General features: G+C 39.9%; 1 protein-coding gene across 1 annotated transcript in view; it reads left to right on the forward strand.

The window, feature by feature from the left end:
* Nucleotides 1-1,192: 1,192 nt before the first annotated feature.
* Nucleotides 1,193-18,009, forward strand: part of dclk1a (doublecortin-like kinase 1a) — a 64,350-nt gene continuing 47,533 nt past the window's right edge. Inside the window, exons 1-3 of the mRNA XM_042498805.1 lie at nucleotides 1,193-1,359; nucleotides 1,870-2,265; nucleotides 4,157-4,506. Of these exons, the coding sequence (XP_042354739.1) occupies nucleotides 1,905-2,265; nucleotides 4,157-4,506 (711 nt within the window). The 5' untranslated portion in view covers nucleotides 1,193-1,359; nucleotides 1,870-1,904. The remainder of the gene's footprint in view (nucleotides 1,360-1,869; nucleotides 2,266-4,156; nucleotides 4,507-18,009) is intronic.

An 18,009-nucleotide genomic window follows, 5' to 3' on the forward strand; every position in this document is an offset into this window, starting at 1 on the left:
GTGTATATATTTTTGTCAAAGAAAGGCTAAAAAATGACAAACAAATAGATATTTTGATTTCTGTTCTTACTAATTGGGCATCAGAGTTATGTCAAATATGAGAAGTTGATCTTACTTAAAATAATCTTGGAAGCCGTTTGCCTTTAAAAAGGAAAGTATATATAACTATTAATCTTACTTTATGTGTACTTTATATCTAATTAAGTTCACTCGAAATGTAGCTGTATTTACTTGATTTTGTGAAGTTGTTGCAAATTAGAAAGAACAAGGTAATTTCACTTGTCATTTTTAAGTGTTAGCAACTTCAGTAAACCAAGTTTGTATGACATAACTTGATAGACAAAGAGGATTCAGTAATGAAGTTTGGACATCTGTGTGTTCTGTTTTGTTATCATGTTTAAGAAAATATGAATATGATTGACAAGTTTCCATCACATGAATACAGATATATGGCACAGTAAACTTGGTTTGTTCAGGTTGCAAAAACTTTGGGGAACAAGTTTAATTAAATATGTCATTTTTAAGTTGCAACAACTTCACAAAATCATGTAATTATCACAAAATTGTGAGTAAACTCAACAAATATATATATATAAAGAAAACATTAATTAAGAATAAAAGTTATATTAACTTACATTTTTCAAGCCAATCGGTTTCCTAAATTTTTCTTTTCATAAAATCAACTTGTCAGATTTTACAGTGTAGATCATTTGTAATGTAAATGACAAGTCTATGATCAGAGAGATGTCTTTTTTTTTGCCACTGAAATACTAACAAAATACAGAAAAAAATACTTATTTTGATTGCTGCTATTCCTAATTGGGCATCAAAGTGATTTGGCTTGAAGCACTTAAATTGCCATAAAAGAGATCGACCCCCAGCTGACGCGTGTCTTCGGGGGCTGGGGGGTGCTGGTTGCAGGACCAGCAGCACCCCCCAGCACGAGTGGGAAGCGTGGGTTTGCATCCTAATGAGGGGCAAGGGTGGGTAAAGGGGGGGGCGCTGAATGAAAATCACGACAGTGACGTGGAGGAGGAGAGAGGAGGTGGGTGAAAAGAGAATGGGAGGGGAAACAGCTGCTGCCTAGTTCATTCCCAGTCCAGCCTCTGCTTGCTTCTCGCTTACACACATAAACACACACATACACACAGACACACACTGGTGTTTGGTGGTGGTGGGGCACTTCAGCCGGACAACAAAGGAACGCACAGGGGAGCTCACTGCAGCCAGGAGAGCATCACACGCTACCAGCATCCTGTGTCATAGATATTTAACTATTTTTTTTTTCATTTCTACTGGGAAATAAAGCATCAGTCAGACTGGAGGTGACCGTCACAGAAGCGTTAATTGCTCACGTAGGTAAGCAACGTCATCCTCGTCAACTGATATGAAAGTGAGTAATTCTTAAACATGTCATTTCCACCATTGTCTTATTGAAACAGACTTCTCGTAACGATCTTAAAAGTAGAAAGTGTATTTTAGCGATTGTTATGGGTCGCAGTTTGATGTTAGGCAGCTCCTGGTTAAGACTGCTGTTCGTCCGGCTGCGCGTGGAGGTTGTGAATATTTATAAAGAGGAAAATTAATAGGCTATTATTGATTCGTGACTGGCGCTCTCTCTCCATCCATCTGCGCCTCAAAGCAACTCAGGCGCACTCTGACAGGCAGTCGTCATGAGGCATGCTGTCCGCTGCTCGGCTTAAGAGCACTTAATCTGTCATTAGGGAGTTATTTTCAGACAGAGCACCAGCACCGGACACCGGCTGGCTACTTTACCGGCCGACCAAACCTCTCCTCGCTCCTTGTTTTTGTTTACTTCCTCGGCAGTGAAAACTTTTCACCGCAGCCTCTCCTGTGTGTCCCCCGCAGACAGTACGGCCGTACTTGTGAGCCTCAGCAGCGAGATGGAGATGGAGCACTTCGACGACCGGGACAAAGGTCAGAGACACGGCCGCTCCAGTGCGAAGATGAACGGGGTGCCGAGTCCCACGCACAGTGCCCACTGCAGCCTGTACCGGACCCGAACCCTGAAGACTCTGACCGCGGAGAAGAGAGCCAAGAAGGTCCGCTTCTACCGCAACGGAGACCGGTACTTCAACGGGATAGTGTACGCCATCTCCATAGACAGGTTCCGGACCTTTGACGCGCTGCTGGCGGACCTGACCCGCTCCCTGTCCGACAACGTCAACCTGCCGCAGGGCGTCCGGACCATCTACACCCTAGATGGATGCAAGAAGATCACCAGTATTGATCAACTGATAGAAGGTGGGTAGCTTACACAGCATTATAACACTCGAGACTAAACTTGCAGGTTTTGTGAGCCTCTCATGCACCTGGACCAGGACTGTTGCTGACCATTTGGGTGCCCTAAACAAAATTACTTCGGTGCCCCCAAACCTATCCAAAACAAACAAACAAATGTTTAGGAGTACTTTTAACTACAATAAATCGAAGAAACATAGTGCTTGCCGGATATTAATAGCATGTCCAAAAGATGTTAAATTTTAGTTGGAATCGAAATTGTGCTAACAACATTTCAAATGTCCAAAGATGTTAGAATTTCATGTTGTGTGGTTGTTCACATTATGAAATTTTGCAGAATTTCATATTGAATTTGATTTAATGTTATCATTCTACGTGAAGATGACGGTGGCATGAGACGTTTTGAAGACGTTGTATTTCTGCTATTAAACAACGCCACATAACCTGTTGATACGTGAGTGAATTTCTTTTAAAAACATGGGAAAAAGGCAATGAGGCAACAACACAGAAAATACCAAGAGATTAGTAAAAACGTTATATGAAAATTACCTGAAAATAAGATAATAAAGAAAAGTAAAAAAAACAAACAAGAAAATGACTTGGGGGGAAAAAGTATAGAGAATGTTAAAAATATATTTAAAAATGTCTTTCTGTATCATAATTTTAAATATGTAATCATAATTATTATAAATATAGTATTCTGAAAATTTTCCTTGGTTTTTGATACTTTCTAGTAATTTCCCACCCTTTTTAAAAATGGATCAAATTGCTCATTGCTTTTTTCTCTATGCTTTTGAAAGAAATCAAACCACTTTGCTCAAGGGTTATATAGCTTATGAGAGGGGAATGAATGCAGCAGAAGAAAGCTGATGTTGAACCAGGTTTAAATCAACAAAATATCAACAAAATCAACAATATATCAACGTTATCTGATGTCAGTATTCTATTTTAAATTGAAGTTGGCAGTAGTTGTTGTCCTGGCATTGAATTTTGGTCACCCAACCTCACAATCAGAATTCAGCCAATGATGTTGGTGGCCAGCTGGGATATTCATTATCGTTATTACACATAAGTATACAATCAAAGTATATATTAAACTGTAAAACAAACTATACAACAGGCAACAAAACATACACAAATAGTCCCGACTCATTCCCTTATCAGCATCTATAATAATGTCTGTCTCTACATCTCTTCCTCTAAAAGAGCAAACACTGTCTCACATGTCAGCTGCCATGTTGTATGATCTTAACCTGCTCACTGTTGTGTTGAATGAAATAACAAAGCTATGAAAAATGTGAAGTGAACCGTTTTTTACTGCCAGGTTTAAAATCAGGCTTAACAAGGGCACATTTTATGGGCACAGCTCTATAAAACTGGCTAAGCACACTGCAGATTATTATTATGAGGATTATATCACACATTTGGTGTCCATATGGTGATACAGACATATGTTTCAGCTCAGATTAGCTCTCTGTTGATCTGTTTTACTCTGTAAGAAGTGACATGGCAAAAGCCCCGGATGTTGTCTTTGGTTGATATGGGATATGACAGTATAGGAACCATATAAAGCCTATAATAAGTATGAAGGAAAGCAGTAAAATATGCCATATCAGTAAATTTTACCTTTTAATCTCTTTAGTAGTGTATTGTGCTGCCTGCTACTAGAATAATAGTGCTGTTGCATAGTTAAGAAATGTTGCACAGAGCAAAGTATTATGCTTCTGTACTTGCTTCCTACCTTTATTCTCTGTATTCTGTCATATTCTTCACCAAACTTGCTCTCTCTTTATAGAGATTCTCATCTCTTTTGTAATTTCTAGAGTTCATCTAATTTCTTCACATTTTCCTGTAAGGAATCTCTCATTGCTTCTCCTCCCCTCAACCCCATCAGGTGACAGCTATGTGTGCAGCTCCATCGAAGCTTACAAAAAGTTGGATTACACGAAAAACGTGAACCCCAACTGGTCAGTGAACGTCAAGGCCTCGGCCGCATCCTCGCGTGGGCCTCCTTCCCTGGGCAGCGCCAAGGCTGGTGCGGCCGAGAGCCGCGAAATCAAGGACTTTATACGTCCAAAGCTTGTGACGGTGGTGCGGAGTGGAGTGAAGCCCCGCAAGGCTGTGAGGATCCTGCTGAACAAGAAGACGGCCCATTCCTACGAACAAGTCCTGACTGACATTACTGATGCCATCAAGCTCGACTCAGGGGTGGTGAAGAAGATCTACACCCTGGAGGGCAAACTGGTGAGAAATCTCAAAAACATTATCATCATTGTTGTTTTTATGGTTGAAGAGGGTAAACAGCCCATTTTGTAAGCATTTGTTAGAGTTGTGGAGGGCAACACTAAGCCTTTTTCTGGTATTGGGCCTATTTTTGCTGGCATTGCTGATTGTCTGCCTGCATTTTTGGTAGCAAAAGTTTCTAAAGCTTCCTGTTTGAATGAGGTCTCTGGTGATGTTTTGTTGCAAGTGTCACACATGATGAGTGGTTCCACTGAAAGAAATAGACCAGACACTGAGACAAGAGAAAGTTTTTGTATTGCTGTTTTGACATGCAATAGAAAGACTCAAAATCACAGTGACTAACAGCTGTTGTTCTTTCATGAAGGCTGTGATGATGCTGGAAGAGGGGAAACAAAGATCAACAGGCTGATAGGGAGAATCAAAAAGGCTAAATATTTCAAGACCGTGCTCTCATTTTTCTTTCATGACCCTTTTATGAATGAAGAGACGTTTGTGTCCCCGTTCGCTGCCAGAGCTGTGGCGAGAACGAGTGACACAGAGACCGCAAAAAGGGTCGAGAGAAGGTAGAGATGAAAGAAATCTATGAATGGAGTCTGGGTTCTCACCCACGCTGCAGTGATGTGTGCCAGAGCTTTGCCTCCGAACACAGAGATAAATCAGAGTCACGGCCCCCTTGAAAGTCCACCCACCTATTCTGCTCCCTCTATCAGCTGTGGAGGGAGATGCTATAAAAAGACCAAAACAGTACTGTACATGTATATACAGTATGCATGGACCCGTATTTTCCACTAGAGCACTAAAATGGATGTGGAAATGGCTCTAAACTTGGCCTGTGCTGCTGTTGAATGAGGTCAAACACACTCTCCGTGCTGGCACATGTCCATGTTTGTGTGTATTTGTTAAAGAGGGGAGAGAAAGACGGTGTCTCTGCCAGCATGTCAAGGTTTCAGGTTGTATGCGAGACTTATGTTAGCGCTCTTGTCTCTTCCTGTTTGCCTCTGTGTCACCTCTCACTCTCTCAAGCCACCTCCCATCTGCCTCTCACTGGGTCACATTGTAGCTCCAAGTCATTGAATGTAGCGACACTAGAACCACTTCTCTCCTGGCAGCAGCATCAGAACGACGCCATTATTTTGAAACAGATTGCGTTTGACGTTGAGGGCGTCCTGCCATTTTGTGTCGCGCAGCAGTAATCATCTCCTAAATGGCCAATTTGTGACTCATCCTTATGAATATGCTCTTTGCCCCATGAGCTTTCCATCCTTAATTGCCAGCTTAGTGCTCAGTGTTAGCATTTATCCCACTTCTAAACATTAATCTTCATGTGTTGGCACTAGCATGTCCTGTCTCTGAAGCCATGCAGTCTATTTAATCATCCACTGTTAACCCATTAAGAAGTCATTCCAGATTTCCTGCCCTGACCTGCTGTCAGATCCCAGCACCAGCCAATAAAATCCCAGGATCAGGTTTTTCCTTGAGAAACCTCCTGTTCGGGATTAAACTCACGCTTTTGCACAACTAACTCTGTGGTTGCCAATGGTTACGATTATCTTGGAGATTACACAATAAATGCTGCTCTTGCCCTCTGCGATTGGAAGTAAGACTATTATGGTCATGCTATTTTTAGACATAGTATTGATTGGGCCTGTAGGCATGGTAACACGCTCACTGCCAAATTGGCTGGGTTGGGCTGAGTGCAGAACCAACTCTTTTTCTTTTTTTTTGTGTATATGTGTGTGGGTGAGTTTGTGATTATGTTATTATGAAAACAGAAAAGTGCGGAATGAAGGACTGCAAAGAAAGATGGGAATTAATATTGATGAAACAGATTCAAACATGTGTGTTTAATGCATGAGAGGAAATCCTGGACAAGAGCTGAACAGCCTCCTGTTTCTGAATAGGTGAAAGGTCTCAGGAAACATTACAGTAGATAAGCTTGAAGCAAATTTAAACCCCCAAGGAAATGTGGTTAATCCATGTTAACTTGAGCATTACAGAGAGAGAGAATCAGGCTCAGTAAAACTGAAAAAAAAAAAACACATTACACATTACATAACCTGTGCCTAGAACTGCATCTGATTAAAAACATCATAACAATAACACACTTACACAAGGAAGGAACGATGAATAGTGAGCAAACTGTATATTAATGACACTTGAATATCCATTATTGAATATCAGGAGTGCGCTAAAGGTAATTACCTGAGTGCACAGTGGGATAAGGTTACTTTGAGGGTTAAGTAGAGTACGTGTGTGCGTACACGTTTTTGTGTGTGTGGGCTGCTGCCGTCAGTTGAGCTGTGTCAGTCATGGAGCCCACGGCAGAAGTAGGTTTCTGGGCCTGACTGCCAGTTATGTTGAGTCCCAGCAGAGCTGCAGAGCCTAGAGAGAGAGAGCATATGAGCACCGGAGCTCAGCCTTCCTTGCTTTCATTAACCCCAGTAATGAGGCCAGAGACAGTGGGGCAGGATGTATGTGCATTCACAAAACCATTTTCTTTGTTTTCTGTGTGTCTTCAGTTGTTCCAAAGCATTTCAACAGCTTGCCATATATAAACTCCTTTTAGAGTTATTTTGATACCGATCCCAGTATCGGAAGTGTCTCCGATATTGTCTAAAATGCTGGATTGGATGTCAGCGAATATGCGAGTCTTTGCACTGATCTGATACCACATAATTTTGTAATAAACCTGAGAGTAGTGTCACACCTGGATAAAACATGGGTTTTCACAGAAATCAATTATTTGTTGCCTACAAAGCATGCACTGTGCAAAAATATGTGAATCCTAGAATAGTGAAGGAATGGCCTGCCTTACTCTGCCTCTGATCGGCTAACCCTGACCAATCCCATTCCTCTTGAACCCAACCAATCCAAACAATGAAGGCAATGAGTGCTTCTCATAGAGACAGAGTGTATTTATGTCCCGCCCCCACTGGGGGGGTGGTGACAGTCTATTGCTCTTTATTGATTGCCTTCTTGACGTTTACGTCTGCTAGCAAACAGAAAAATGGCAAAAAGCTGCCGTGTGATGGGATGCACTAACAACTGTGAAAAAAACCCAGAGCTAAGTTTTTATGAGCCGATGAACAAAAACAAAACTGGCTTTTAAGAGAACAAAAGTGGATACAGAAGTTAGCGATCAGCAGAGAGAATGGGAGGAAACTGTGGGATCCTGACACTCAAGTGTACCCCGAGCAGCAAATATTTTACTAATCTGACCAGACAAATTGTAGAGCCAACTATGGTTTTTCTTCTAATAAGGTGCTAAAATTATCCCTTGATCTGCGGATATCTTGTGTTTTTAGCAAGCTACAGGCATTTTTTTAAGCCTGTCAGCCCTTTTTGCATATATTTGTTTATTTTTTACACAGGGTTTAACCTGGGCCATGTCATACAACACTGATAAAAAATCATTTCACATCCATACAGGGTTAGTAAATAGCTTTTGATTTTTTTAATGGAATGGGATCAGTACTCGGTTTGGGCCCATATGCAAGTCCAGATATGGGAATCGGTATTGGGAAGGAAAAAAATGGGATCGTACAAGCTCAATTTTCTTTTACATAATTTGTTTTATTTATTTATTTATTTATTTATTTTCAAAAGTTCATATGGGTTCAAAAATACTGCAGCCAAGTGTGCTGAGATGAGTAATGGATTATGTTTTTGGTATTTGAGTTTGGATAAGAGTTCAGCTGAGTCTGTTTTCAGCTGCAATTGCATCTGTCAGTCCTCGTATTATGTGTGTGTGTGTGTGTGTGTGTGTGTGTGTGTGTGTGTGTGTGTGTGTGTGTGTGTATACTGTATGAGTGTGCACTAGGTCTTTTTAATTCTATTTTCAAATAGATAACTGAGTTTAAGTTTTGATACCAAAACAATACTGTTTATGATAACTTGCTTGAAGGAGCATATTTCTACCAAACCCTTTTTCTTATTTTACAAACCCAAACTTCTCAAACATTAAATGTTGTCTAAACACAAGCAACCACAGAAGAACTTTGCCAAATGAAACACAGAATATAACTGCCAAAATAACATGTTATACTGTATGTCAGCTATGGAAATTAGACTCCAGGCATTCAGTGCCATTTTTAGCACTTGATTTCTGCTATGAGCACATTTCAGCAAAAAAATTCACGCCTGCATGTTTGCTAAAATAAGGTTTAGATGTTTGTTATTACAGCATTTGGCAGTATCCTGCGAGAACTGATAATGATAATGAGATGGGGATAGAGAGGAGATGACATATGGCAGGCTGATGAATGATTCCCTGTGAGCATCTGATACATGACATATACTCGTCTGCCCACTTTACCCATGGGGAGCTTACTCTACTGTGATCCTTCTGGATATCGTATTTCTGTCTGTAACACGAGCAACTGTGTGAGAAAGAATATATCAAGTTTCACCCCCACTGTCATATTGATTCTGTCACTGTCTCAGGTCTCTCTGATAGGGGATATTTTTAGCTCTGCCCCCTCTCCTGTGGGGGTTACCACAACTTCATTTTTCTCGGCAGGCTCCTCACCTTGGCCAGTTTCTATGATGATTTGATCTAGTTGCCTAGAAACCGTCCGCCTGCTGTGATGTCATACAGTAACACAATGTGATGGTGTGGCTGGATTGGTCTGATAGAAGATAAACGACCCGTAAGTGGCTTAGAGCACGGACATGGCTGGCCTATTAATACATGTAAGCTCTGTTTACACACACAGACACAGACACGCACACACACAGACACTTTGTCGGACCCCAGCTGCCAGCCTTGAGCCTTCCTAGGCTCACGCACACTTGGGCAGGGGTAGTGACATACGCTTTTTTTAATGGACTCATCTAGATTTCTGCTCATGCATCAGTAGCCATTAACTGTAGGCGATTATCAACCAGTGCATGAAGTGAGGCCACTTAGTCTTCTCTAAGGTTGATTGCATTCTGTTTTTGAGTATATCTCATTAATGAGCTCCTTTGGTGCATCAGAGTGTTTAGCATGGACAAAAGCTACGATTCCCACAATGACCGCCTATGCTAAAAATACACCTTAAAACACTTTCAATCCATCCAAATGCCAAACATTTCTCCCTCATAAAGGGTACTTTGCCGATTTTCAACCAGCTTTGTGTCATGTGGGTCGTATGTGCAAATTAGCGCTGATAAACTTTCCACCATCTTAACAGAGTACACTCTGCTACTCCAAGAGTGCAGTGCTCTGTGAAACCGAATGGTTGTCTGAAATTTGCAAATGGCCCAGTTTGTGCCGGAGTGAGCTCCAGCACTCAGAGTGAGTTTCCAAACACACCCCAAAGTTCTGTTACTGCACTACCTATTTCTTGCCTGAAATGTTTTGGGAAACAGATTTTAGGTTGACTGTTTGGCTGAAATATGAGGATCTGTGAACAGGAAGTGGGTGCCATACTGTTTCATGTACTGTAAAAATGGAGGCCGAAAAAACTGAAATCAAATGATAAAACTAAGTAGCGCTGATCAATTCTAAACCACATTCTGTTACTGCGTTGCCTATTTCTTGCCTAAAATGTTTCAGTTCAGAAACATGCTTTAGCTTACCATTCAACTGTAATACAAAATTGTTTCTTACCAGCCAGCCTTCATGGTGTCAAACTGACAAGTTCGCATTATGTCACCTAGCCTTTATTGCGCCGTTGTGGCGCAGTGCATTCTGGTAGATGTAGATTTTCTACCTCTTAAGCAAAAGTGAATACCTCAGTCCTTTTTTTTTTTAAAAGTATTTTTTGTCTTTCTACTGCAGACAGCCTAGTTTATTATTAAGACCATCTTTCCAGCAGTGAATATGAAAAATACTTCTTTAAGTAAAGTCTCACAGAGTGGCTGGCATGGCTGTAGACATATATTCTTCCTTTTATTGCACATACATACATACATACATACATACATACATATATATATATATTTACTCCAAACTGGTTCACCTTGACAATTTTAGAGATAAACTGACCTTGCTGGAGCTGCTTGTTGTCTCATGCATGGATGCTTATGGCCTTAATTGCATATATTGCTTCTTGCCTCTTCAACTTAATGTGATAAGTCCTTTTGGCAACATTCCTAATTGTAAACAAGATGCTTTAGACTTCATGTCCTTTTCTGTCAAGCATTATTTTTACCTTGACATGTTTTCACACTAATTAAATCAAGGTTATATGTAGGAGGAGAGTGTGCATGAACCACTTGTTCACTATCTGCAGTGCAGCTCTCACTTCTCAAACCGCATTGTTGGCCTGTTCTCCTTTTTGGCAAGGCTGAAGAGCTTTTAATATCCTTTTATCTTCGGTTTTCTCTGCAGCCTCCTTCTTCTCTCTGTGTCTCCCATTTTATTTTCATTTTCTCTCCACCAATCACCGTGTCTGTTTCTCTCTCCATCTGCGTCATTATTCCTCCTCTTATATAATGTTTAGCTTTCAACAAATTTGCTCTCATCACATCCATCAGCCATCCATGCTTTGTTTGATCTTTGATCTCTCACCTTCCTCTCCTACATTTCTCTCAGACTGTCTTTTGCTGTCAACTTGCCATTGTTTTTACGGCTATTTAGTCCCCATTTAATTAGCACACTCGGCATGCACCCTCAAATCCTAGAGCTGCAACATATGGCATTGCTCTGTCTCCCTTGTTCTCTGTCCCTCCCTCTCTCCTCCCCCTTCTCTGTCTCTCTCTATGTCTCTCTGCCACCCCAATCCACCGTAATTTTTCATCTTTCAGTTTTCTCAGTTTGTTCGTCACTTTTTTTCCTACATTTGTTCCCTCCCTGTCCTCCTCTCCTCATTGGCCTGCATCCAGCTCTGCAGGGACTGAGTGCTACAGCAATTACTTTAAAAAACATGAAATATCAAAACATATTATAAAGTGCAGGGATTACTTTCTGCTCATATGCAAAGCATCTAGCTGTTTTTTAATCTTAATTTGATGGATTGTGTGATGATGATGTCACTTTTTGTTCTGCAGAGGAGGATTGTGGGAAGCAAAGTCCATCTGCTCCTGCTGATTTGCTGAGTCACAGCTACTCAGCACAGCATGGAGTGTGTGTGGAGGAGGAGTGTGTGAATGTGTGTCATGCACCTAGTTTGCAGTGATTTTGCTACTATATGGTGTATCAACAGTCAACGATCGATATCAAATCAGTAGAAATTTTAAGATTAAGCAGCTGTTCTTGTGTGTAAACAGTGTATTCAGGATATGCTGTTGGTTGATTGGTCTTTCTGTCTCTCTGTCTCGGTTTCAGCCAGTCTGTTAGCTTGTGTGTCTCTGTTTACCAGCAGAGAGTGACTGTGGCAGATTGGAGGGCTGTCTGTAGTCAGAGGACCCGCTGCCAAATTAGGATCGATGGCAGACGTTTCCAGCACTGGCAGACTGTTGAAAACCGAGTCACACCACAACTTCATCACACATACTGTCTGACTAATGCACTCTCTCTCTAATCTCTCTCAACCCAATCTGCATCTGAAAGATTGTGTGTCCCAGCTTTGTGCTTTTAGTTGCTTAAAGAGCAGGACCAACTCGACCCTCACAGGTTTTTTGTGATCATGACTCTGTGTGGGAGGCGCTGAGATGCCAGGTTGCAAACATTAGAAGGTGTAAACTTCTCCAAGCCAATTGGAAGGTGTAAGTGTTTTGCTTTGCTAACACTTTGGATTTTGTACCATCTTTAACATTTCAAGCACTTCAGTGACCCACTTTGAGAAAGTACATAGCAAATTCTTGTACTGCGCCATTTTGAACTACTATAAAATTCCTGCATCTGTAGAGTTGCAACTTCTATAAACACAACCTCTAATAATAAAAAAAAAGCTATCAAATAAAGTTGTAGTTATTAACCTCAAAGATCAGCTAAGTTTATTCTGTGTGTTTGCTTTTTTTTTAGTACCTTGTATTCTACTTTACTTTACTTTACTGATTAAAATTTTGTGACCAAAGGTCACAAAACATGTTTTTAGCCATAACTTAAGAATTCATTGTGGCAAAATTTATTCAAATGTTTAAAAGGATAAAATCGGGATTACAATATCTCAGAAGGTCAAAGGTTGGCTTGCATAATGATCTGCAAAAACACATCTCTGCTCCATTATTAAACATATTATCTCAGGAAGAGAAGGGGAGACATTTGATCAGATACTCAATTAGTGACACTAATCGTGGGTGCCCCTTGCGTAGGCATACAACCGCAAAGCAGTAAATCCATTAAAAAAATAAAAATAAAAATCTGTAAATCTTTATATCTGCACAGCATTTAATGCTTAAGATTGAAAAATAGTATAGTTTACTATATTTTTAAAAATATTATCACTATTATTATTATTATTATTATTATTATTATTATTATTATCTTCATCATCATTATTATTGTTGTTGTTGCTGTTTTTACCAGTTTTCAAATGTAGAGTACATGTACTGCACATTCAAAATGGGGCACGTTTTGCCATCCCTCAGTTAAACTGGGCAGTAACCTTTGTTGTATTGGCTTAAAGACCCAAAATTATTTGCTGATTTATAAATTAGTCAATAATTGGAAAATTGATCAAAAGCAATTTTGATAATTCATTAATTATTTGAGTTTTATTTCTTAGCAAAAGTGCCAAAAAAATCCTTCCTTTCAGCTCTCAAATGTAAATATTTGCTAGTTTTCTTTCTCTTCTGTGATAGGCAATTGAACAGCTGTAGGTTTTGAACTGTTTGTCGGACAAAACAAGACATCTGAATGCAGAATAATGGATCATGAAAACAATCATTAGTTGCAGCTGTCATCCTTGTATAGAGGTCAGTTAACTAAACTAAGAAGCAAACATACAAACAAACTCAGCCACCCACAATCCTCCTGCCTTCTCTTCACACAGTATTATGTGCGTGTGCTTCTGTCAGTGCTCCCTCGTGTATCCTGTGTACTTACACCTTCAGCTGCTCCTTAATGTAGTATAGTCATTATATTTTTGCACACACACGCTCATGCATGCACACATCCTTGGAAATGGATTAAAGCCAACATACTGAATGGGGGAGAGAGATCAATGTGGGGGAGATGAAAGAAACAAGTGATGGAATGAGGTTGGAGGAGAGAGACAGAAAGAGACAGATAAAAGCAAGACAGCATGACAAGACAACAGAGATGGGGTGAAACTGAGGAGACCCTAAAAAAATGGAGAGAAAAGGCCTGGAAGAGGGAAAGGAAGTTGAAGTTAGTGCCATGTTGTGTCCGATTTATGTCCTTATGGGAGCTGTGCTGCATAATTTCTGATTTTTTATTCATGATTGGCTCCCTTTAGACACATGAAGGACAGGAAAAAGCAGCAACACTCTGAGAGAAACACAGATACAGCTCCAAAAGAAAGTTTGCTCTCCCCCCATGGAGAGCAGAAGCTGTTACATAAGTTGTTATGCAACAGAGCAGCCAGTCTGCTGTGCTGGTTTGAGGCGAACGCAGTAACACCAGTGCCAACTCAGCCCGCTGCACAGTTAATTGGCCTCACGTCACCGCTGCTCTCTTTTCCTCTATTTGTTTTTATTTTGTGCTCTTCTTGACTTCCCTCGTTTCCTGGCTCTTGCTGTCTTTCTCCATCACCTCTCTGTCAGTTGTCAGTGTGCAGCACGCTGATTGAGGCAGCAGGAAGGCATGCGGCGTGTGCATTCTCCCTCGGGGATGCAGATGGTTTTATCCTTACCTATTGCCTCTTTCAGATCGATTTCTGCCTTCCTTCTCGCCATGACTCTTTGCCTGCCTGTGTCTCTGTGTCTCCCTTTGGCCCAAGATGAGATTACTTAAAGTCCTTTAGAGAGCAAGGAAATGTATTTTGTCAGTTTCATTTTGAGAGTGAGAGCAAGAGTTTTTCCTGCAGATATTTTGATATGCTATATATTCCTGACAGTGACAAGGAATTTGTTTCAGGGGGTTGTAACCCTACAGAGCCTCCAGTAGCAGCTGGCAGCATATCTCAAGGGCTGTACAGGAGTCGGATTGGTCTTTGGGCTCTAATGCAGCCATTATAGATACCAGTGAATGTCTTATGACAAAAGTGTGTATGTGGTAATACTTGTGATCATGTGATCATCACAATAATACAGTACATAAAGATATAATCATACAGACTCATACTTGAAGTAAATGTAGGTAGATAGATTGATTGGTAGATAAATTGATTGATTGATCGATTTAAATTTTTATTTCACACGTTAATGAAACAATAAAAAAAAGTAAAAGTAAAAAATCTATATACAGTATATGTGCGCACACACACACACACACACATAAAAACACAATATATAAGATAATCCTTTATTAGTCCCACAGTGGGGAAATTTCCAAATAAATATATTTAAATAAACAAGCCTTATATACTTATGAACCTATTTAATCCTACCCCATCCCCCATAATGAAAATTAACTCTGTCTGTCTGTCTAGAAATATATCTATCTATAAATCTATAAAAACACATCAACATTGACCTGTTTTTAAACAAATTTATATAACATGACAACTATCATTCAAAAACAGCAAAGAATAGACATAAACATAAAACATACAATAAACATACAATAATACTTAAAACTCTCTGTTGTAAATGAATGTCAAACTCATTTTGTTATATTGATTATGTTCCCACCCCTAGGCCACTGCATGCAATTCCAAAAAAAACAAAAAACAACTGATGTCTGTTGCCGCCCTGACACACTGCTGCACAAATTTTAAAGCTCTGTCAGTCAGTTTTACGTCTTTACCTCAGACGCTCCTCTTGTTTACAACAAACCCTTTGCCCTTTCTGTTTCTGTCTTGTATCAATACACCCACCTGTTACTATGTCAGTCTGCCTGTCTATCAGTATCCATCCTTCTGTCTCCTTGGTCTCTCAGTGGTTAGTGTTTCAGAGCAACATGATGTGCCTTGCTGGCCAGCTGCAGTCGATTCAGCACCATGGACAGCTCCACTGAGCTTATCTCCCCTGGCAGGGACAGCTCTTCCCTCCAAAATGTAGTCTTTCCATGGGCAGGATAATGTTGACCTCACCGTGTCCTCTGTGTAACCACTGTGAGTCCATTGTGGCGCAGGAGATTAGTGGCTGAGTCTCCAATCTCTTTTGTTTTTTTCTTTTCCTGGCTCTGTAGCCGTCTGTTTGTTTTTGTCTCAGAGAAATGCCTCTGCGTCTTATCAGATAAAAAACAAGCTTAAGAACACAAATACACACAAAACAGTTGAATTGGGCTGTTTTCAGTGTATAGTAATCAGACTGTATGAAAATAATAGATGTAGCAACAATAACCCCACCTATCTTTACCTATTGGTTTGTGGACTGTTGCTTAAATGCCTCCAATTTGGCATTTTGGCTGTTGCCATCTTGGATTTTTGGAACCAAAAATGACCTGAGGTGACCTTATTTGGATGAGAGTGAGGAGCTGTGGAGAGGCCTTGCAGACAGCCTGCCAGTCAAAGTGTCCCTGCCCTTAATTGTGCATAACTTAAGTCTTAATCAAATTTAAACAGGCAAGTTAAATAAAAATTCACCGACTTGCAACTGTCATGAAGGGGGACATTAGATTTAGAGACCAAAATTGCATTTTGTACCAGGCTGTAAATATATTTATTTCTGCTGTTAAGTTATACATTTTAACAGAGGGATCTATGGGGATTCAACCTGTTTTGGAGCCAGCCTCAAGTGGCCATCTGCTTTAGCTGCATTTTTGAGCTTATTATTAATCAAAGGGTTATTCAGTCTATAAAATGAATAAAAATAGAAAAAAAACATTCTATCACAAATTCCTAAAGCCAGTGCTAAACATTTTTTTTTGTCCAACCAGCCTAAAATCCAAAGATACTCAGTCTGACAGCAAATCCTCACATCTGACGGGCTGAAACCAGCAAATACTTAAAATTGTCCTTGATAAATGACAATTATACAAATTGTTGATTCATTTTTTGTTGATCAACTAATCATTTTATTGTTCTAACACTAACTGTAACTACCTGAACTGATGCTTATTTTCCCTTCACACATTTACACTTCAATTAACTCTCTGAGTAGCTTTCAGGAACTCCCACTACAAAGTGAGGAGCTGACAGATGAGTCCTCAAGTACACCTGAAGTCTGACAGGGAGACAGAAATAGCCTATCTAAATGAGTGGAGTCAGCAGTGTTGTCACTGATCATTTATTCCCAGAAGTTGATTCTCAGGAGCTGCTGGCGAGAAACAGACAGTCAGTTTGAACACAAAAAGCTGAGATTCTGCACCACTGGGGTGCATGTGCGTGCGTGCGTGCGAGAGTGTGTGTGTGTGTGTGTGTGCGTGTGTGTGCAGCTATCTAGTGATTTCTCCAAAATAGCAGCTGAGATTGGACATATGGCTCTATATGTTCATGTGCTTTTTTTTTTTTTTTTTTTTTTTTTACTGTTGCAGCTGTTGGTCTCTTTCCACACATTTGCTCTCGTGTCCCTGAGCATCTCAACTAAATCTCTGCACAGCAGCTCCACAGTTATCCCTCATGACATACACCAAACAAAGAACCACTCAGATATTATATACCTGACATATTGCTTTGCAGAGACCCACATTTAAAATGCTTTAATCTGTCTGCTGCTGCGGTCGGCTTACTCACATTCCTCAAGTTTCTGTGTGTTTCACATGTTGATGTTTGACAGGGTTCCTACACACAAGACTTTCAAATGCCGCTCAGAACGAAGTTAAAGACAAATTTTACAAATATGAAAATTTACGAAAAACAAAAGCATGAAGCTAAATCAGTCAGTTAGTATTAAGCATAAATTTGTCCAGTGTTTATGGTAACATAAAAGCAACTGTTTTGCTCCAGTTAAAAAGTCTGATTATCTTTTTAAAAATGCTAAAACAAACACATGGAGAATATATTATCAGAAAAGTGTCCACTTGGTTTGTCTTAAAAAATAGAAATAAAACAAACAAAACTTAAATTTGTCATTTGATTGGATGTTGTACATCTGTTGTTGGTTCCTCTTTCCTTATTTACATGATGGTAATGCAAGAGCCATGCCTTAAATTATTTAAAGGTTAGTTAATACAAATTATTCAGAGATTTTACAACGCAACATCAGAAAAAAAAAATCAATGAATCAAATCCTTTTTTTTCTCACATTTTTAAGACTTTTGAAAGATTGATTATGGAAATTTTAGTACCAATTAAGGCCATATTTTTACATAAATAAATCAAATCACTTTACCATTGCCTATCTCTCTATCGCTTTAGCTGTTTGATGTTTGACTTAAAATTCGAGGGATCATTATGTCTACACCAATATGACTAAAGTCTGAGAAATTGTCATCAAGCTTGTCTATTACTCTGCTTTTTTCTGGTGGTGAATATTTGTTGTTTGAATTGCCTGTAAATCTCTCCACATCATGTGGTTATTAAACAGTGCCACCATGTGGCAGCAGTGATTGCGTGCCTCAGTTTGTGATCCACCTTTGCACTACAAATAATATGACTTGCAGCACCACGTCTGCCCCAAAATAAATTG

This window comes from Plectropomus leopardus, chromosome 13 (assembly GCF_008729295.1).
Source record: "Plectropomus leopardus isolate mb chromosome 13, YSFRI_Pleo_2.0, whole genome shotgun sequence".
Taxonomy (NCBI): Eukaryota; Metazoa; Chordata; class Actinopteri; order Perciformes; family Serranidae; genus Plectropomus; species Plectropomus leopardus.